The sequence below is a fragment of the Malus sylvestris genome, chromosome 1, assembly GCF_916048215.2.
Source record: "Malus sylvestris chromosome 1, drMalSylv7.2, whole genome shotgun sequence".
Classification (NCBI taxonomy): Eukaryota; Viridiplantae; Streptophyta; class Magnoliopsida; order Rosales; family Rosaceae; genus Malus; species Malus sylvestris.
This window is the reverse complement of record NC_062260.1, coordinates 14,461,692-14,483,250: the sequence shown is the minus strand read 5'-3', so window position 1 is coordinate 14,483,250 and position 21,559 is coordinate 14,461,692. Positions and strand designations below refer to the sequence as shown.

The 21,559-nt window shown below is 37.2% G+C and overlaps 2 protein-coding genes across 8 annotated transcripts in view; one reads left to right on the top strand and one right to left on the bottom strand.

Annotated features, from left to right (window-relative positions):
• Positions 1 to 4,360: 4,360 nt before the first annotated feature.
• The window catches only part of LOC126619877 (SKP1-like protein 21), a 66,744-nt gene continuing 49,545 nt past the window's right edge, over positions 4,361 to 21,559 (top strand). For 2 of the 7 annotated variants that reach the window (XM_050288345.1, XM_050288337.1), the window contains exons 1-9: positions 4,367 to 4,564; positions 5,144 to 5,272; positions 5,616 to 5,840; positions 6,026 to 6,217; positions 6,304 to 6,414; positions 6,542 to 6,620; positions 6,900 to 7,000; positions 7,098 to 7,276; positions 8,126 to 8,259. In XM_050288345.1, the coding sequence (XP_050144302.1) occupies positions 5,237 to 5,272; positions 5,616 to 5,840; positions 6,026 to 6,217; positions 6,304 to 6,414; positions 6,542 to 6,620; positions 6,900 to 7,000; positions 7,098 to 7,276; positions 8,126 to 8,259 (1,057 nt within the window). In that variant the 5' untranslated portion in view covers positions 4,367 to 4,564; positions 5,144 to 5,236. Of the gene's footprint in view, positions 4,565 to 5,143; positions 5,273 to 5,615; positions 5,841 to 6,025; positions 6,218 to 6,303; positions 6,415 to 6,541; positions 6,621 to 6,899; positions 7,001 to 7,097; positions 7,277 to 8,125; positions 8,260 to 8,386; positions 8,926 to 9,030; positions 9,407 to 9,673; positions 9,918 to 21,559 lie in introns of those variants that run through there. The other 5 variants (XM_050288298.1, XM_050288306.1, XM_050288329.1 and 2 more) reach the window with 5 other exon arrangements.
• LOC126619824 (receptor-like protein EIX2) lies at positions 9,543 to 12,890 on the bottom strand. The gene is made up of 3 exons (XM_050288243.1): positions 12,439 to 12,890; positions 9,848 to 11,295; positions 9,543 to 9,736 (listed from the first exon to the last, which is right to left on the bottom strand). The coding sequence occupies exons 1-2, from the start codon at positions 12,830 to 12,832 to the stop codon at positions 9,851 to 9,853; spliced, it is 1,839 nt and encodes a 612-aa protein (XP_050144200.1). The 5' UTR covers positions 12,833 to 12,890; the 3' UTR covers positions 9,543 to 9,736; positions 9,848 to 9,850.

The window sequence follows — 21,559 nt, the reverse complement described above, 5'->3', positions numbered from 1 at the left end:
TTTTAACAATAGTTGCTGAATATAAAAAAACTTAATACATGAGGTGCGTGGACTTATTCAAATTGTGTATATTGAAGGAAAAAGAAACTTGATCATACCATAATCTAATTTTTAACACATACCGTAATTCTAATTTAGTGTCATACATTCTCTCTCCATTTGAGCTAAGGCCAAACACTTTGGTATCCCAATATATTACTAATACGAATATAATTGATTAAACCATTGATTAATAGAATTATTATCTATCTTTATATATATATCAACATTATCCATGCCCTATTTATATAAAAAAAAGAAAAAAAAGATAGTAGGAATGAATCATTGCTAAAAACACACAAATGAGTAGGACCGAGGGAGAGACCACGAACGCTTTTGTTTGAAACTCCTCTAAAAATCCTTTGTCTCAAAGGATTGGCCGGTCATTCATTCAATCCAACTCATACCATTGCTGTGATCCTCCCTGTGACCTACTCACATGCCTCCGTGGGCACCATCTCAATCATGCTGACACTTCACGTTTTCAAGTTCAACCACCACGCACTTTTCATCGACCGTCCATGAACCCTACAGTCCACGTGGCAGCCATCGGATGTCATGTTGCGGAAGATTTATATGAAACAGGTTTATTATCACCGTTATGTCTCTATTTAATAAGATAATGATATATTGAAGTTTATATATACATGACCTTATATTATTAATACAGGACGCTACAATGACGATAATATTTTGTCTAAAATGTCACGATTACAATGAATCTGTTCCATCAATTGCTCTATGTGGTGCATGTTTTCTTGATACATTAGCCTAACAAAGCTCAGGTGCTCAGCCGACCAACACATGAAGTGTCTCACGTGTAAGTCATGTGACTTAAAGTGACAAAATATGTGTTAGGGCCCAAAAATCTCACATACAAGCTCAATCACATCTCAAAGCCCGATTGTCATAAAAATGCCCCAATCCAAGCTTAAATACATGCAAAGGTGCGAAATCAAGAAGGAAGTGTATTTACAATCACATCAAGCCAATAAAATAATAATCTGTGAGCGTGATGTTTGCATGATCACAACAAGCCCATGAAAATCCATGCATAAGCATGATGTGGTCATTGTAGACAAGTCAAGCTAACCATGCTACACGATAAAATGAGCCCAAGCCACATATTGGGGCTTGACAAGTGGATTGTGGTGTGGATGGTTACAAAAGATTATCGAACCTATATGAAACCAAAATTGTGGAAGACTTTGAGCTTCTTGGAGCACCAAAAGTCCAAGCTCATGATTCTTGAGTTCCACATAGGTAGGTCTAGGAGAGAACAAACCAAGTTTCCCTTTCCCTTAACAAGCAAACCAACCCACTTAGGAAGAAACAAGAACCCAAAGCTTCAGGATCATGTGAAAACCTAGTGCAAAGCATTCCTTAATGAGGAGAGAATGGATCTTTCTCTTCCTAGCTCACACAGAAAAATGAGGAAGGAAAACAAGGAAGAGCGTTGTTAAAAGTAACGTCCGTGGATAATTGACCAGGGAAGAGGGCTCTATGGGCAGAGTGCGCGACTCAATCTTCAGGGGAGCAACGACGTTCTCAATGTTGCACCAAAAAGGAAGGTCATAGATGTGCCAAAGGAAAGAAAAAGGAAGACTAAGCCAAAACGAGAGGAAACAAGGAAGTCAAGGAATTCCCTAAGGAAAGATAGAAAGAGACCTTGCACCTACAAAAGGGAAGGATGAACTTAATGCAAAGGAGAGACAAGGTAGAGAGGATTCAAGACTAAATTGCACGAGGCATGGAAATTCTTCTCTAAGTGCAGAAAGCCTTTAATCCTTAGGAAATCACTTTCCTGGAGTTTCAGGGGTTATTTGAGGTTTCATTTGAGCTTCCTTAGCCATTATAAACACCCTTAGACCCTTAGGGAATCCAGATGATTCATCTTTCAAAACCATGCAACCATGCACAAGTTTGATCTCATGCTAAACTGATAAGCTTTTAGCTTCCACACCACGTCTTTCTTAGGCAAGCCATAATTTGCCTTAATCATTCAATTTTTGTGCCACTATTACAAGCAGAGTATTTCCTAAGACGCGCTAATTCTTTTGAGGTATTTTGGGACTTCATGTTGGAACGAACCAAGGAAAGTACAAGGGTTTCCATCGAGACTCAAGTCCAACTCAACCTAAAAGTCCCCTCAATAATATAAATAGAATAATTTTGAATCTTATAGTAGAAATGAGTGTTAAGGACTTAATTTCTACTCGCGTAATAATTCAGATACCAACTCACATGGTACTCAATATATTGAGCACAAGTCTTAGAAACAAACAAGCATTAAAGTCTTAGCAAATAAAGTAAAATGTTGCAGTGTGCAAGTAAAGTATGCACCCTTTAGCTAATTAAAAACTCTATACAACAGGTGGTTGATTCTCTCTGGTGGATAAACACTTTTTTTTTTTATGAGTAATATCGTTTGTAATAAAAAAATAAAATAAAAACCCTAATATGCATATAGAAAGCCAATGGGCCAAATTTAAATTAGAGTACATGAGCATGAACTCATCCATGACCAAAGCCCACACCAAAAGGTACTTAGTTGAGGCCCAACGAGTTCGATGATTAGGATTACTTCAATTCCGCATCAGCATTGTTATTCCTATCTGTTCATCAAAGAGCATTTTCCAATCTTTAACTTCAGCAGCATTAACTCTTAAACCCAATTTAACAATTTGAATTAGTTTTTTTAATTTTCCAAAGTTCGCGAAGAAACTTCACACTGAGCAGCAGTTACTAAAACGACAATAATTTTTGTTTCATACATCGGGATCACAAAAGGTAAAAGCCTCCAAAAACTACATGATTCCATCCATATGGCACGCCATCAAATTCTTCCTGATCTAGTCTCGGCAAATTAATCTTCGTGACATTCCACCAGCAACATTCTAGCACTTTGACAAATCTTGGTTCAAATCTCTTGAAAATTCTTCCTTTTTCTCTCTTTACTCCAATTGACTTACAAATTGTAAAAAGCGACTCAAATATAAAAGAAACAACAAAATAGTGAAGAAAAGGATAATAAGCAATGACTGATTAAACACTTATCAACTGACTACGTGATGTTTTAGTGATGTGACTTATAAGAGAATATGTCCTATGAAGGAAAATTTTTTCTGTTCAGAGTCCAGACTAGGTGGCTCATACGAATGAGGATTTTCTTCTAATCCTCTTTGTGAGGATTCAGGGAATTCTTTAATATTGTTCGTTCATCATAAATCATACGGTTAATTTTTATTTGGTACTATTTGTGTTTAATTTTAAATAAAATATTTAAAATAATTTCTAAGTGCATAATGTACGATGAATTGATACGATTAAAAGATTTAATTCAATATTCACTGCGACAGGTTTAACTTAATATTCAGAGCAGCTCCAGCGGGAGCTTTTGCTATATGGACATGCTTCAGCACAGGGCCTGATTGCCAAAGGGAGGAAGTCCAGCGTTGGTTGGCAAGGGAGCCCGAGTAGGCCCGAGCGCCAGGCCCGTGGATTCGTGCCGGCCCGAGCGCCTGAGGTGGTTCTAACGTCAGCTGACGTCATACTCCTTTTTTAATTTTTTTTATGTGAGGTTCTGGATCGGTGAGGCCGAAAACGAGGAAATTGCAGTTGGGTGCGCAGAGGCGGGTGAGGGCGGAGGATATGGAGGTGAGTTCCGGTGGGGACATGTGGGGTGCTGACGAGGTGTTTGAGGATGAAATGGCGTAGTGAAGAAGTGCATCCAGGACTGCGAGCGGGAGGGGGAGTACGAAGGTGGGGAGGGTTTGGGGGATGGTGGTGCTGATGAGAGTGAGGGTGAATGCGAGGGTGAAGAAGAAGAGGAGCCACAAGCGGTGGCTTCCGCCATTTGTGGATTGCTTAGGGGTGGAAGAGGATAAGCTCTGTGTTTGTGGTGGCGGAGTTGGTGGTCTTCATTTCAACATAGAGAGAGAGAGAAAGTCAGATGCTGCTTTTGCTTTGTCTTTTTTTAATTATCTTAGTATTATTTTATAAATAAAAAAAATTATTATTTTATTACCTATTGCTAGGACTATTGAAGTGTAATGATGAAGATGCAAAAGATTATTACTTGTTCATTAAAAATAATTACTGTTAAATGGGTGGATAACATAGGTTGCCTGGGGGAAGGTTGCTCTCGGTGCCCAACTATGTAAGGGGCGTACGGGCCTCATTGATAGGAACCATTTTCAATCAAGGGCTGCTAATTACCAGCTCACATTGATGATCAATATGATCCGTTGATTAAGGTGGGCCCGCACCAGGAAGTGTACAAACAAACAACACTAATCAATCAAATCAAAATAAATACAAGAGGTCAGGAAACCCTAACGAAACGCTGACGTGTGATTTGCAGACCTTTTGATTTTTGACGCAATTTCAGTCACACAAGAGTTTCTTTTTTTCTCTTTTTTTTTTTTCTAAAATTTATTCGCAATTTTATCCATTTTTGGGATTCGCCGACAACCGCCAAATCTCTGCAATTCAAAGCTCCCCCTACCTGGAATCCGTTCATTTCGTATGTCTCCTTCGTGTTAATTAATTGTCTGTCCTTTTTCTTTTCTTTACCATGTTTTGTTTCTCTTCTGTATGCCTGTTTGGTTGCCCAGAAAGTGCAGGAAAAATGGAAATGATTGAATAGAAAAATGAAATTCCTAAGTACCCTTTAATCCGGAGCTCGGTGAACTAAAATCTTTAGGAAAAACAATCATTTATTGGTAATAACAGTTAGTTTAATCGAGAAATTCAACTAAAATACCAATGAATTGCAATTTTTCTCCCTTGATTTAGAGCAGTATAATCACCAGAATGCTTTTTCATGGACTTGGGAATAAATGGAATTAAGTTTAGTAGAAATATAAATGTAAGTATAGATTTGTTAAGAAAAATTGGAACTTGTATTGTTCATGGCAAGTAAGAGCTGGGTTTATGTTTTGAGAGCGATATTCTAATTTAATCTAGACGACGGAGAGGGGATTGCAAAGGGTGGTTTACTGCCCTGGCTAACTTGGGTTTATGTTAAATTTGTGTAAACTTTAATTTTGGGTAAGGATTTGCATAGAAGGGCTGCTAATTATAATTTTGTTTGACTTAACAGAGTATCAGCAAGTTGTTGCATGAGAAGCATAAAGCTGTTTTCTTTTGCCTGATGCACTCCAGTTTTTAAGCCTCAGAACTTGGGATTGTTCAAATGTCAGAAGGTGACATGACTGTTATTAAACCTGAGGTATTATCACTTTTCCGTACGCATTCTTCGTGATTCTTTTTATGCCCCTTCTTCCTTTTTTTCCACTATGTTATGTCGTCTTTGTCTAGTGTTTAATAGATAAATGCATTATGTTTTCTTTTCTTTGTTCTTCAAGCTATAGTTGAATCGATTGTTTTCTGTTTTTCGTTTCTTTTGAATGCTTGTAGCCGCCTCTACTTGTTGTGTGTTAATTTGTTCTCTCTTTTTGTTTTTGTTTATTTGGAGGGGGTGAAGGTGGGTGGGTTGTTTAACTGTTTTATATTTTTCGTTTACTTTGTAATGTTGGAATTCTAAAGCCACATCGGTGCCAACTCATTCTCAGATGATGAAGTCTTATATCTGGCTTCAGACTACTGACGGTTCAATCCAACAAGTGGAACAAGAGGTTGCCCTGTATTGCCCCATGATATGCAAAGAAAATATACAGAAGGGGATGGGAGCTTCCAAGAACCATGCAATATCTCTTCCTGAAAGAGTCAGTACTGCAATGTTGAGCTTAATTCTTGATTACTGCAGGTTTCATCAAGTACCAGGTCGCTCGAACAAGGTTAGACATGTTTTTGCAATATCATTCTGTTTTCCTTCTTTCTGAGTCTATGCCCTCTGTCTGTTTTGCATAAATTTGAGCTCTTGAGGACATTAATCTCCACCTGCACACTGGATTAAATGTTTACTCTGATGCTGGTGTAAACTCAGCACGCTTATATGACTCGGCACCACTCGTTTATGTAGGAATGCAAGGCTTTTGATGAAAAATACATCCGAATGGACACCAAGTTGCTCTGTGAGTTGACTTCAGCTGCTGACAGCCTCCAATTAAAACCATTGGTGGATCTTACTAGTCGTGCTCTTGCACGAATAATTGAAGGGAAAACACCTGACGAGATACGTGAAATATTTCATCTCCCTGATGATCTTACAGAGGTCTCCGATGCTTGAGATATCTGTGTATGCTTAGCAAAAACTTGGGGTTTCTTTGTTGTTTTTAACTCCACTAAGAAATCATCCAGGAAGAGAAGTTGGAGCCTTTGAAAAATTCAACTGACGATCCACGCATTCGGCTTTTGAATCGATTATATGCAAGAAAGAGGAGGGAACTTCAGGAAAGAGAGAAATTGAAGGTGAGTTTGGTATTTGATGAATCTGAATTCAAAACGTACTACATAATATGTTTTCTGGCTTTTATACTATGCTAAATAATATATCCTTCTTATTGGTAGTCATTATTGAACCTTCCATACTTTTCAGAATGCCGAGCTCGAAGAAGAGCAAAACGATGAACGTTCAGTTGATGATCTCTTGTCATTCATTAATGGAGAAATTGGAGGTATACCTGAGCAATTGCTCTCTTATTCCTTGACTGCATAGTTATTGTTAATTGAGAAATTGGATTTATCATTGAGTAGGTTGTAGTTCCAACGAGCAAATTGCACAACGCACACTTGATACTAATCTTTTTCGGGATTGCATTAGCCCACATTATACTGTACTTGGAAGTACTTAAGATTCCTTTAAATGGGATTTGAAGTGTAGTGTCTTAGTCGTCTATTTTTACTTTATTTCCTTTTGAAGGCCTCATTGGAGGTAAGGAAATTATGTTTCACAGATTCCAAAGGGATTAAAACTTCCAAGAACAAAAAGAAGAATCGCAGGAGAAAAGATCAGCAGAAAAGCACGTGTCTATATGAGGCCAATGAGATCCATGAGGTTTGAATCACTAATTCGGTCTTGAACTTGTACTTTTCCGCTTGAGTTGTTGGGTAGCTAATTTTTCTTCATTTTTCTTTTCGCCCAAATGTTTTAGGTGTCGAGCAATCTTAACTTTGCTTGCCCCAGTGATGAACTCAACAAATTTACACCTAGTTCTAGTTTGACATTAAAGCTACAAGATCTAAAGGATGATAGGGTGGAGGATATGATTGGGTTTGATGAAGGTGATATTGATGATGAGATTGATCCGGCATTGAAGGAAAAAATTGATAGGTTTGTCTGCAACTATTTTGGGTTATTACACGATTTGCAATATAATATTATCTTTTTTAATTTTAGTGGATGAAAAAAAAATATATATCACGTTGAGCAACATGTGGAAGAAAAAGTACCTAATTGAACTCAGTGGTAATAACTTTGTCGATGATGACTTTAGTTATGGAAAGCTTAAGGAAACAGAATGGTGGATCTCATTATGGTGCAACTTCGTTGCTTTTTTTATTTTATTTTTATGAACGCAGTTCTGAAATTGAAGATATGCAATTAGAAGATGAAATTTGATAACTGCAAAAGAATTTCAAATTGTCATTTGTTTTTCAATGTTGCAGAGTTTGCTTAAAAACTAAATAGCTATTAATGTAGTGGTATTTCTCCACTTCTTTTTTAAACTGTCCCATGTTCAAATCCACTCCTCACCCAGCTAAGAAGATGAAAAAGGTTGCGTAAAAAAGTTGGTCTGTGATAAAAATGAGTAAACATTGGGGATAATGTTTTGCCTTTGCTAGCTCTTTATGGTGGCTTTGAGAGATGTTGGTTTTTGATTTTATGTGTGCAATAGTTGTTTGGACATTTTAAATAAATATTTGTTTATGTTTATAAAGAAAAAGAGCTCTCATTCTGGTCATCACCATTAAGCATCTGTTGTGAAACATGGTTCCGGTCGCCCACTCTTCTGGTTCTGCAAGTCTTTTTCTCTCGTCAGTGTTTATTTTATTTTCTGATAAGGATGTAACTGGAATTTGAAGTTGCATCCTCCACCATGGTTCTGCATGTAAATACGCAATTTATAGAGACAAAACTTGTTCTTGCTAATGTTACATATTTTCTTAAATCGTTGTGCAGGGAGGTTGAAGATTTTGCTCGGAGGTTAAATTCAGACTGGCCTGAAAGGATGCAAGAGATCCTATCTTTGGGTCAGGAAAGGAGGCCTGTAACATTTTCCATTAATGGAAACAGTTCTTTCAGAAGATATGCTTGTATGTTCTCTTTCTTCTTACTTTTTTGTTCCCTTCCGAAAGCTTCTACCATTGCTTTTTTCCTGATACATAATCTATTGTCACATAAGTAAATCTGTGCTAAGGTATTTTCGTTTCTTTTGGTAAGGTTACAAATGCTTTACATGTTTCTCCTTTCAACTAGCTTTTGAACCTAATGACATGCCATGTTCCTTAAGACCAAGGGTGGAGGGCGAATGCTAATCCCGGTGGGTCTGTGAAACTTATCTATGCAACTCGAAAAGAAATTGTTTTTCAACATTCCTCTTTACTATATGATATCCGTAAAAGCATATAGTTGTGGAGCGAAAGTTGGAAAGTATAATCTGTTTCCGTGTCTCCTACATGTGGTTTTCCAAAATCTCTTTTTTTTTCTTTCATGGGCTGATTGATATTATGCATTAGAATTTCTTTTGGTATTCCTGGTTATTCATAATTGGCTGTTCTGTTTCTGTCACGTTCTTATTTACCAAGTGAGAGGAATTGATATGGATATCGTTATTTCCTCGCTTCCCTTTTCACTCAAGTTAGCTGTGCATTAGCTATTTGATTAGTGATATTCCCTCACTCAGACAAGCTTAATTCCACTAGTATTGTACCAATCCTGAATGCTTGATCAATATTTGAATACACTGTTTTATCTGCTTCTGCATCGTTCTACTGAAGGATCAAAACAAGCCACAAACAATAAACTGTAGAGCACTTATTCAGCATTACATTCCCTTTTACTCCTCTTACCTCTCGTGCCTACAGGAGTACATCCAGAGTGGAAACGGCTCGAACAAAACTCTTATCAGCCACAGGCTGGAACAATTTTGACCATATGCTAACAGGCTACCAAGAGTTCCTATTCTATTCTCATTTATTTGGACCCAAACATAATTATTTTTTCCCTTCTTCATAATTTAATCTTCTTCTTTTGTTGGGGTAATTAGCTGGAGTTGGATTTTGGGGGCTACTGTTTGGTATGTTAGGGCAACAAATAAATAAAAAAATAATAATTTTGCCTTTGTTTTCATGAGCCAAACTTGTTCGTTTATCACAAGCTTGTATGAGATTACAGACTGGTCGTCTCACTTATTTTTGAATTTGTTTAACAAGTTCAATGTAGTTTTGAAATTTTAATTCATGTCCATTGTTTAGTGGCACTCTTTTTGGTCTTCGTTTAGTGCCACTCTTTTTAGTCTCTTGCACACAGCTCTTCAATCCTGGCTTTCAATTTGGAACGCAGTCTATTCATCCATTAATTCATAACAAATTGGGAAAAATTGAAACTAAAACCATAAATACTTGTGTAAAATTACAACTCGACAATGAACCAAATACATTTCCCACTCATGAATTTGGAGAAATTCCACCATAACTTAAAAGTTATTGCATTCTTCTTCTCCTTCAGGCTCCTTCTCAAACCGAAAGCCGAAAGGGTTAGCATGTCGTACCAAAGAAGCCGATGGACGAGCTACAAAAATTCAAGTAAATTACAGGCGTTCGCCGTTAGCCGGGAGTTTAAAAAGAGAGGAGGACATGTATGTTAATTGCAGTATTATTCATTATGCGACAGTATACTTACAGCTTATTCATCGAGCATTCTTCGTTGCTTGAGCAATGCCACCTTGACATAAAGCCAATCATTTAAACCATTCAAGAGCTTGAAGTATGTGTATCTCCATGACCTGTCGAATATCAAACTCCCACAAACTCCCCAGAATCCAACGACAAATCCAAGCCCCAAACTCACGTAAAATCCAGTTGTTATAAACCCGTCATTATCTTCATCTTGATTCTTAACCACTGGTTGCTCTGCCGGCGTTGTTTCCTCAGGAAAACACGTCTGAAGTGGAATTCCACAAAGGAGAGGATTTCCCGCAAAAACAGAGGGCTCATAGGTTTGAAGCTGAGACCCCATGGGAATTTTTCCAGACAGGTGGTTGTTGGACAAGTCCAACTTACCAAGGCCAGATATTCCGAAAAGACTTGTTGGAATTGTACCATGTATTTGGTTGTTTGACAAATCAAGCAGATCTAAAGATTGCAACTTCCCGATTTTTGGAGTTATTTGACCTGTTAAGTTGTTTCTTGACAGGTTTAAAGAAACTAACCCCACAAGATCAGTGATTTCACTAGGAATCTCCCCCGTTAATTGGTTACTTGACAGATGAATACTCTTTACAAGCCCCAGAGTACTTTTGTATTTGGACATTACGCCGTTCCATATCAAGGATGCCTCGTCGTCATACAGAAAAGCGAGACCACTCGAGGATACATTATAGTAATGACTGATAGTTAGACTTGAACTTCCTCTTAGAGCCAAATTAGTCAAACTGTTGAGACATTTGGGTATACTTCCGGAGATGTTATTCATCGAGAAATCCAAAATTTGAATGCTTCCCATATTACACAATTGTGATGGAATGCTTCCATAGAAGTGATTAGAACGGAGGATAAGGATAGTCAAATTTGGAAGTCCAACCCCTAACCATTCAGGTATCAAACCTGATAATTTATTTTCTCCAACATCAAAAACCATGAGACTTGTACAGTTCTTCAAAGATGAAGGCAATTCTCCCACAAATCCATTATTGTTTAGGTTCAATGTTTGAATTGATAATAAAGAGCCCATTGCGGTAGGAAGTCTCCCAAAAAAATGGTTGTCACTCAAATCAAGAATTAAAAGATTTTTGAAATGAGTCCAGCAATCGGGAAGTTCTCCATATAAATGGTTGCTCGAGAGATCAAGCAATCTTAAATTACTTGCGTTAATTGGAAACAAGAAAGAAAACAACCCTGAAAATTTATTGTGGGAGAGAAGGAGAGATGATGACGCTTTTAATAGGAAAGGAGGGACTGGACCTTCCAATTGGTTCCAACTCAAATTTAGTAGACGAGAGAAACATACAAAATTGATTTGCGAGTTTGTAAGTGTTCCTCTAATTTGGTTGTTGGAGAGATCTACATAACCCATTTCAGGAGCATGAGACAACCTTTCCCAAAACCAACTTGGAAGTATATCAGAAATTCCTGCATTAGAAATATCAAGCGACGAATAACTTTTCTGAGTTTGAAGCCAATTTGGAAAATGTGGACCCATCTTGCAAGACCCCAATATTATAGAATCCAATTGGAAGGGAGGAACCCATTTAGAATGGAAGTTTAAAGTTAGTGAGGTAGAGGACAGAGATAAAATTCTTAATCCGGAGAGACCCGAGAAATGACTTTCTGAAATCACCCCTTCAAATTGGTTAGAAGAGAGATCTAGATATGCAAGAGAGCTCATGTTTCCAATGACATCGGGAAATAAGCCAGTTAACTGGTTGTAAGAGACGTCAAGATGAACAAGGCTGGAATTGTATTTGGACAACCAAAGAAATATGGAAGAAGTGAGTTGGTTGTAACCGAGATCAACATGAGCAAGAGATCTAGAAGAATTTATGTTAAAAAGAGTACTGGAATGAATTAGAGGAGAAGGAAGACCACAATTAGACAGAGACAAGTTTGTAAGTTTAGGATGCTTATTAACTGCTTCCATCCAGTCAGGAACATTACTGAGATTGCTGTAACTCAGGTCCAAATATGTTAAAGCAGAAAGATGAGGCAGCCATGAATTCAGATTTTCTACATTAGCAAAGTTATTGTATTTGAGATCAAGATGAACAAGGCTGGCATTGTATTTGGACAACCAAAGAAATATGGAAGAAGATGTGAGTTGGTTGTAACTGAGATCAACATGAGCAAGAGATTTAGAAGAATTTATGTTAAAAAGAGTACTGGAATGAATTAGAAGAGAAGGAAGACTACAATAAGACAGAGACAAGTTTGTAAGTTTAGGGAGCTTACTAACTATTTCCAACCAGTCAGGAACATTACTAAGATTGTTGTAACTCAGGTCCAAATATGTTAAAGAAGAAAGATGAGGTAGCCATGAATTGATATTTTCTACATTAGCAAAGTGATTGGATCTGAGATCAAGATATTGCAAGTGAGTAAGGTTTCCGATCTGAGTTGGAATTCGACCACCAAAGGAAGCATACCAGAGATCGAGGTGTCTTAAATTGGAAAGAGAACCAATGAAATCTGGAAGCTGGGTCCCAGTGAAGTTAATGGAAGAAAGGTCCAAATATTTCAAATGCGGCAACTCAATTAGTTTAGGACTCATCATGTTACCTTGAAAGTAATATTCGGGATACTCCTGCTGTCCTTTCTGTTGAAGTGAGTAAACTTCATTCATATGATTCCATCCAAGATGAAGTTGAGTAACATGGTTGGTTCGGTTGCTGCAGTGGACGCCAAGCCATTTGCAACAATCTTGCTTGTGTTCTTCTCTTCCCCAGGAGGAGAGGAGATTGTAGTCATCAATCAGACCTTGTTTGAAAGAAAGGAGTGCTTCCCTTTCACTCTCTATGCACCTCGTCACCACCCGGTGGCCAATTGCTCCGAAACCGAAAGAAACATTATAGAATCCAGAGGATAGGGAAGGGTTGAAACATTGTAGAAAAAGTAGCACCACAATGGAAGTGTGAAAGAGTTTCTTCAAGCACCTGATTCCGTCATTCTCCATCTTAATTCAACAAAATCAAGGCAAAGATGATTGAAGAATGAAGAAGAAGAAGTGTACAATCAGTATTGATTTAGGAGCACAAGGAAAGATGCGAGTGTATTATAAGGCTGGGTGACTACGTAATAGTTCACAATACGATCCACACACTGAGTTGTCTTGATTCAGATGGTCAAGTATGGAACATGTGTGAGTGGACCACCTACTTTTCTGTAGGTAGGTGTAGTAATTAGACGTTGACTCTTCTCTCCAAAATAATGACAAAGCCTGCAACAATCAACACAATTCCGCGTTGATTGTTTCATTCTGTTTACATTTTTTAAGTCTTTTTGTATTTTGTGGAATTAGAAACTTGTCGTCCGGCTGCCGGTCCAGAAACGTGGCCTCGTACGTCGGCCTCGGGTTCATGAAGAAGTAGGGGTCCCAGAACTTGACCCCACGGACGGTGGTCCCGTAGAACATGCTCTGCTTACAGTCGACCGCCACGGGGACGATCCTATCGCTCATCTCTGCGAACAAAGCGCTGAGTCGCAGCAGGAACGGCTCACGACACGTGGTCTCTCAGGACAAATTATTCAATTAATCATTCCTATTTTTTTTGCTTGGCAGATTATTCAATTAATTATATTAAAATAGTGAAAATCTTTTTTTAGTTTTCAAATGCTCATCCGTCTTGTATATTTTTTTCACACACTAATGTCTAAACCTTATTGAGTTACATGTATTTGGTTAATTAGTACAAATGAACATTACATTGTCAACAATTAAAAACAAAATTAGACAATAGAGTAATAAAATTAGGCATTTTGTAATTAATTTTTTCAGCATTTGTAAAAGAACTAACTTTATTTGTCAAAAAAATGAGCTCAAATTTTTTAAGGTGCCCCCTCTTAGTTAAATTTCTGGTTTCATCCCTGAGAACCGGGGGAGGCGGGACACGTTGTACGACATGCACGAGACTTTCCCGTCCAAAATGAAGTTGAGTAACATGGTTGGTTCGGTTCCTGCAGCGAACGTCTACCCATTTGCAACAATCTTGTTTGTGATCTTCTCTTCCCCACGAAGAGAGGAGATTGTAGTGATCCACGAGGCCCAAATATGTCCCTACTCAATTTCGATTGTCATTTGATATTCTTTCACATATATTATTATTCATGATTGGATATCCTGTTCTAGAACTTGAAATCATCATTCTTGAATGGATATGATGTTCTAAAGCAGAAGCTATCATTTACAATTATTCAAACTCTTGGATCAATATTCTCAATGACCCATTCTATTTACATATTTGATTGGTTTGTATTTCTATATCAATAGATATATGTTTATGTTCCTTTCAGTTTATGTTCTTTTCATATTGTGTACTCGAAAGAAATTCATTTTATGTTGTAGGAGTCAACTAGCATCCTAAGAAATCCATGAAAGAAATCCATTCAAATCCATAAAAATCTATAATAGGAATCCATATACATTTGTCAAAATCCACGTAAAATTATGAATCTATTAAATTTTTTTCAAATTTATCACTTAAAAAAAAATCCATTAAAATTCTCTGAAATCCAAATTACCTCTATTAAGTTTTAATAGTTTGTTAGAATAATGTATTTGCCTTTAGAGTTAGGCATGAATCGTACATCGCATGGGCCGCTTTCTTTAAAGTCAAAAGTAAAAGGGGCAGGCAGAGATATAATTACTCAAAAACGTGTTTGTTGTTATTTTGTGTACATAAGGAAGAGGACTTTCGTTGAATTGGGGAGAATCCATGCGTGGGACTGTGGGATGAATGATTCCCACTATTCTCTCTCTTGCTGTCTCTAGTTATGTGTATGTATATGTTTGGTGAATCGATAGGCCAAATAAAAATGTGTTAAACTATTATTTCAATACTTGCTGATGAGTCAACATTATTCTATATTTTTACCATAGTCTTAGATATAATTTATTAACTATTTTGGTATAATTTTAATACTTTATTCTATATTTCGTTTGTAGGGAAAAAAGTTATCAAAAAAAGGAATTTGAAGTAATTATGTGTGTTTGTGATCTTTCAAGTTAATAGTGTAAAAATTCAAGATTTTTATTCCATGCCATTTGACTGTAGCAAAGAAAAGAAGGTTGACTGCGCAGTGCTGTCAGTTTGAAATTTTGGGCTTAGTTGTTCTATAAGCCGGTCAAGATGGTGATTTTTAAGGAAGGTTCCTTCTACAAGTTTTGAGGGACATACAGATTTTTCTAACGCCACCTTTCTGGGCCTGATTTAGTGTTGATATGATTATGAAACTAGAAACCCAATTTTCTGACACACCAAATTGTACAGGCATATAGAACTCAACATAAGGATCAACTTTTATAACTATCACGACAATCAATTCTAGACGGCAACTGACCAAAATCATCGGCCAAAACCAGCTTTATAGGTTTCTAAACATCCGACTCCAAAACGACTATTAATGCAGGAACAAAGTATACCAACTTGAAGATCGTGAAGAGTAGATGAAGGTTGTGAAACCCTGAAATTATTAATGTTTCACAAGTAGTCGTTATTTCGGATGACTAAGATATCGGAAAAAAATATTATTTTGATTGAGAACAATTGATGATCCGGAAATAGTAGGATGAAACTAGTGGTGATTATGATAGTATCTTTCGGAATATTTGTCAGTTTAGAGGATGACTAAATGATTGACATTTGGCAACGACAAATGGTTGACTTGGCCACGTGACAAATTGATAGCTAGCCACATATGAAGGATGACATGGGGTCACATATGAAGGATTTTGATTGGACCACAAAGAAAGAGAAAAGAATGAAGAGGAAAACACCATTTGTTTTCCTAGTTTTCAGATCCGAAGAAAAAGAAGGAAAGCGAGACAGAGGGAACTTTGTAGCCTTCCAACTTCTTTACTGTATTTTCATAACTTGAGTTAAGTCGGATTACAGTACAATTTTCACATCAGTGATCAGGGAGTCGAATCCAAGCATCTAAGGCTGCAAATCAATTTAGAGAATTAAGGGATTCGTGAAATGTACGTGAAGTCGAATGGTGATTATTGTATTTTAGTAAATTCTGATTTATTGTGTAGTTGACTCGTATATTAAATAAATCAATTTTCCATTCATTTCAGCTTACCAGCCTATTTATTCTTCCGCATCATTTTTAAATGAGCTAGTTTTCAAACCTGTTTTAGTTTCTTTTTATTTATTTTATTTTTATTCGCACACGGGCCCGAGATCATTTCTTTCACTCATTTCGAGTCCGGGACGTGACAATACTTCACTCGACGAAAATAGTTGCCGAATTCACGGTAAAAAGCGGAACAAAATCAAAATTTTCACAATGCAAAATAAAAAATTCCATGGTATTAGAAAGAACAACTTTTTCATACAAGAGGAGACAATAAGTGATGAACAAAATCAAAATTTCTACAATGCAAATAGAAAATGTATTGACCTGAATTAGTGATTTTTTGTCTTCATATTTTTACATGTATTTGCCTTACCCTTTGGCATGAATCTTTCATATGCTGCTTCCTCAAAAGTAAAAATATAGTGCGCAAATCGTCGACATTGAGACAAGGCCACAAAATCAAATACAAGTTAAGTACACTAGTAGTTGTCCGTCATAATTTTAAAAGTGCAGTCACCAATCTCCGTCTCCAACTGAATGGTAGATGCAGGAGTGTCACCAAGATATGCATGAGCCAAAAAGATGCTGCTAAAACTGTGGAGCCAAAAGTAATCATAATGCGACACGTGGATTTTTGGATAAAAGAGGATAAAAATACCCTTGAGGTACAACGAGATTCCTATGCACGAGCAGCGGGCAATCATCCTTCAACTAAATCAAAAGTGCCCAAAATAGGTAACAATTCAAAACCTATCTCATCAAATCCCTTCTACAAGGTAACTCCCAAAACCTATTTCATTCCATATATTTTCTACCTCATTTTTCCATTTTTAGCTAATCAATTAGCTAATTATTTTAATCATTCCATAACTCCCCAAATAATTTCTTTCAAAATATGTCAATTAGTCCATTAATAGATTTATTGCCTAATTAAACTATTAATGGCTAATCAACCACAATTTACACCCAAAAATACCTAAATGACCGGTCTCTATTCTCCTAATAGGGCCGCCCATATCCCTATATATAGCTCACCATTCTCTCCCAAAAACTAGTTCCAACTCTTGCTAAAATTCTCTAGAATTCTCAAACACTTTTTCTCTCTAAATTCTAACTTTGGCATCGGAGGTTCTTCGGCCAAAGCCCCCCATTCATCATGGGCCCTTGAGGCTCTTGGCCTTGACCTAAGGTGTTAATTGTTTTGTAGGTGCAATTTTGTCCAAAATCAAGGAGGAAGAAATTTGCATCCACAAAAACAACATCAAAGTATTATCTGTCAACTCCACCCTTTCCTAAACCCCATCGTTTACAACATTTCAGTACTTGAAGTATGAATATCTCCATGACCTGTTGAATATCAATGTGCCACAAACATCCCAAAATTCAACAACAAACCCGATCCCCACACTGATGTAAAATCTTCTCAATGTATCCAATGCAGGGATTCATGTGTAGTAATAAAAGCAGTACGTTCAACCATGTTCATTAGAGTCAAATTAAGACCAAGTACAATTACTAAGGAAAGCAAAGTAATTCCACTTGATAAAGTTCATCGAGTACCAAGAGCATCTTCAATGGGAGACCTTATAATATAATCTTTAAATGTAGGGACTAAAATATTAAAAAAAAATCATTGTTAATTTCGTTAGAGTATTATGGTTGCTAATAAAAACAAGAAAAAAAAAAAGAAAAAAAGAAAAAAAAAAAGGAAAATGACACAAGTGCGGTATGGGTCCATGAGTGATGTTCTGTCAGTTTGGTGGTGAGAGAAGCTTCTGTGCAACATTATCATGTGGGTGAGGTTTCTTTCCCACTCAAAATCAACATTTGGGCGCACTCTTTGAGTCCTTATGCGGTCTTTACATTTGAGATTTTTTTTGAGGTATCCGACGAGTCTCTATACATTGGGATACTGTAACAACCTTTAGTCCAGCTCATTAGAAGCCTATTGAAAACCCTTTGTCCATATATTTAGAGGCTATAAGGCTGTGGAGACACCATTTAGCGTCACCATTAGAAATGCCCGCTATACAATAATTCAGTAGACATTATAATTGATAAATTGAAACTTTTTGATGCACCACATATAGGTGAGTCTTTACCTAATTTGCTTTCCAACAAACTATTTTTTTTATTCATCAAGGTACTGAAATCCCAGGGTAAAGCACTTTGAAGCTGTACATTCCTTCAAGTTCAACCATGTTCATTAGAGTCAAATTAAGACCAAGAAGAAGCACAATCAGCTACGAAAGCAGAATAATTCCACTTGATAAACTACATCAAGCACTAAGCTATACAATAATTTCACTAGACAACATGATTGATAAAATGAGGTTTTTTTTATGCACCAGATATAGGTGAGTCCTTAACAAATTTTCTTTCCACCTAATTTACTGCTTTTTCTAGTTCGCCCAATAATCTATATGCATTATAATATTGAATTATGCATTGCCCACCCACTAAGTTTTGATAAAATACAAGCAACCAAAACAAAGGCGAGTGTTTAACAAATTTGCTTTCCGCCAAACTACTTTTTTGATTAAAAAATTTGCTTTCCGCCAAACTACTTTTTTGATTCACCAAGGTGTGGAAATCTTAGTGTAAAATAATTTTATTAAAGCAACAACTTTCAAAAGTATTATCCTTTCAAGTCAACCACTAAATCTGGATGAAAGTTAATATTTTTAAAAGCGAGGCAATCAGTGCACGCTTCAGTTGGTGAGATATTATAGCAAGAATGATCAATATTATTTAAATAAGTGTTTACAACATAATCATACTTTGCATGTTCATCATGCGGATTAAGTTTGGGGCTACATCTAGCTTTTCTAATTTGAGCAATATTCTAATCTAATCTAAATTATGGGAAGGAGGTTTAGAACATTGAGTTCAAGTTCAATAGAAGCATACTGCTATAGTCAGTTTTCTACACCCAAGTATATTGGGGAGACAAATGGCTTAAGTTAGGGACATTTGTTAGATTGTGAATGAGTCTGACTGTGTCTAGTGAGTAATGCTAGATTAACCAAATTTATAAGCTAATTTCAAACCAAATTATATGTCACCAATAAGAAATAAACACGTTAATCGACACTTAAACAATAATCCGGATATATGGAGATTACATGTGCCAAATAAATGAAGTTTTTTTTATTTGGAGGTGTTGTAACAACTCTATGGCTGTTCGGTGCAATCTAATTCGTAGGAGGATGAGAGTGGACAATTCATGTGTCCTTTGTGGGTGTGCTGAGGAAATGGAAGAACACCTATTTTTTGGGTGTAAATTTAGTCGTGTCATTTGGTATTGCTGCTCATTACAACTGGATGCAACGGCGTTTGTGGGGATTGATTTTCGTGCGTGTTGGAGTAATATTGGTATGCGATGTAAGGATGAGCAGCGGAGAGAGGAGATTATGTAGGAGGTGGTTTTTGTTCTTTGGAGAATTTGGAAGTGCATAAATGAATTGATGTTTCAAGGAGTGGTGAGAAACCCAAAAGATGCAATTGATTTAGGATAAAATGTCAATTTAGTCCCTGAATTGTTATCTTAGTAAAAATTAGGTGCTTGAATTATTTTTCGGTTAATTACTAATTTCATCTCTACTATTATATTCAAAGCTTTTTTTTATTCAATTTTCATCAACTTAAGTAAAATTACCAAACACTATTCTTTATGTAAAATTACCAATCTACCCTCAAATGTGTATCACATGCATGTACCATGACTTAAGTTAATGGAAAATTGAATATCGTAGCTTCAAATCTAATATTAGGGATGTAATTGACCGAGTTTTATAATTCAAAGACTAATTTTTCTGAAAAAAGAAGAAGTTAGGGACCTAATTTTCACTCATGTGATAATTCAGGAACTAAATTGGCCTTCTAATTGGAGAGAAACTCTTGGGCTTCGGCAGGAGTGCCTCAGCACGAACCCTTCAGTGGGTCCTTGAAGGTATGAAGTTGACCGATGCACGATAGTTTCAGGATTGGTCAAGTATAATACAAATAGTTCTCTCCCAAGTTCTCGAGTGAGGAAAGTTTATTAGTTGGGACTTACAAAATCCAAGTCATTGAGTAATTACGAAACTTATGACTATCGAAATGTAGTAGCATATAGTGGAGTCTGTCGAAATCTCCGAATAAGGAGAGTTGCTGAAGAAGGTGTCTTAATTTCCCGAGTCACCGAAGGAACACAAATTTCAAAAATTCTCTGCCTTCCTTCTTCTGGTGTACATTTGAGCCTTCTTTTATAAGGCCACATATCTTTGTTTTATTCAATTTCTTTGTTGCCTCCCTGATTTTTATTTTTTATTTTTAATAGCTCAAGGCCAAGAGGAGAGGAGGCCCACGCCGCTTAACCATTGCAGCACCTTCTCCCTTTTGTGCTGGACGGCCACTAGGCCCAAGTTTGGACCCAGCCTTCTTGTTGCAGCAGCCAACGCCTTTTCTATTGTTGTTTCCGTCTCTCTCCTCCAAACGGTCGCACAGCCACACAACTCTCTCTTTCCTTCCTTATCCATTCATCCATTTCTTTCCTTATCCTCGTCGATCTCCGCCTTTTCGGGCTGCACAAAGACCATCGTTTGTTCATGACTGAAGATTTGGGAAACGCGAGACCACCAAAGGTTGAACTCGAAGCTCGTGACTGAAACTGGTCGTGGGTTGAGCTGCAGTTGCGTCGCGGGGAAAGTTGTGCTCGGGGGACGGCTGCCGAGGGATTCAAATGTGGTTGCGGCTGGGGTCTGGTGGTACGAACCGCGGGTTGAAGCTTCATGGGTTGCAGCGACGGGTCTCTGGAGTGCTGCTGCTATTGTGGAATAAGGCTGGCATCGTGGCGATCGAAACTTCAAACCGCGAGGGCTGAAGGTGGGTGACCTCGTGGGTTGCGTTTATCTTCAATAGCGAATGTGACCAAAACCCAGGTTTATTATTGCTGAATTTCTGCCGGAAGGCTTGGGGATCCATATAACTGAAGGAAAATTTATGAAAATCTAAGTTCATTAAGCAAGAAATGGCATACTTTCAACAATTAAATGGCGGAAGCTTGCTTGTATGCAATTTAAAATATGTAGAAAAAGATATATGGGTTTGAAGTGCATTTCATTGATACGTGAAACACAAATATATACAATTACATAACTTGGTCAGCAAGAAATTATCCTACAAGTTAGGAATACAACTATAACTAGGATTACAATTATACATAGATTCCAACTACGTTTCTACTTGTCTAACACTCCCCCTCAAGTTGGAGAGTGGATGTCAAGAACTCCCAACTTGCGTAACATACTCGAAAACTTGTCTTTCCCGAGAGGCTTGGTGAACAAATCCGCCAACTGGTGTGCCGTACCAACATACTTGGTTTCTATAGTGCCATCTGCAATCTTATCTCGTATAAAGTGACAATCCATCTCAATGTGATGAGTCCGCTCATGAAAAACAGGATTATCTGCTATATGTAATGCTGCTTGATTATCACAAAATAAAACGGAAGGACCATCGAAAGGAATGTTCAAGTCTTTCAATAGAAACCGAAGCCAAATTAACTCACAACAAGCACTTGCCATAGCCTTATATTCTGCTTCTGATGAAGAAAGTGAAA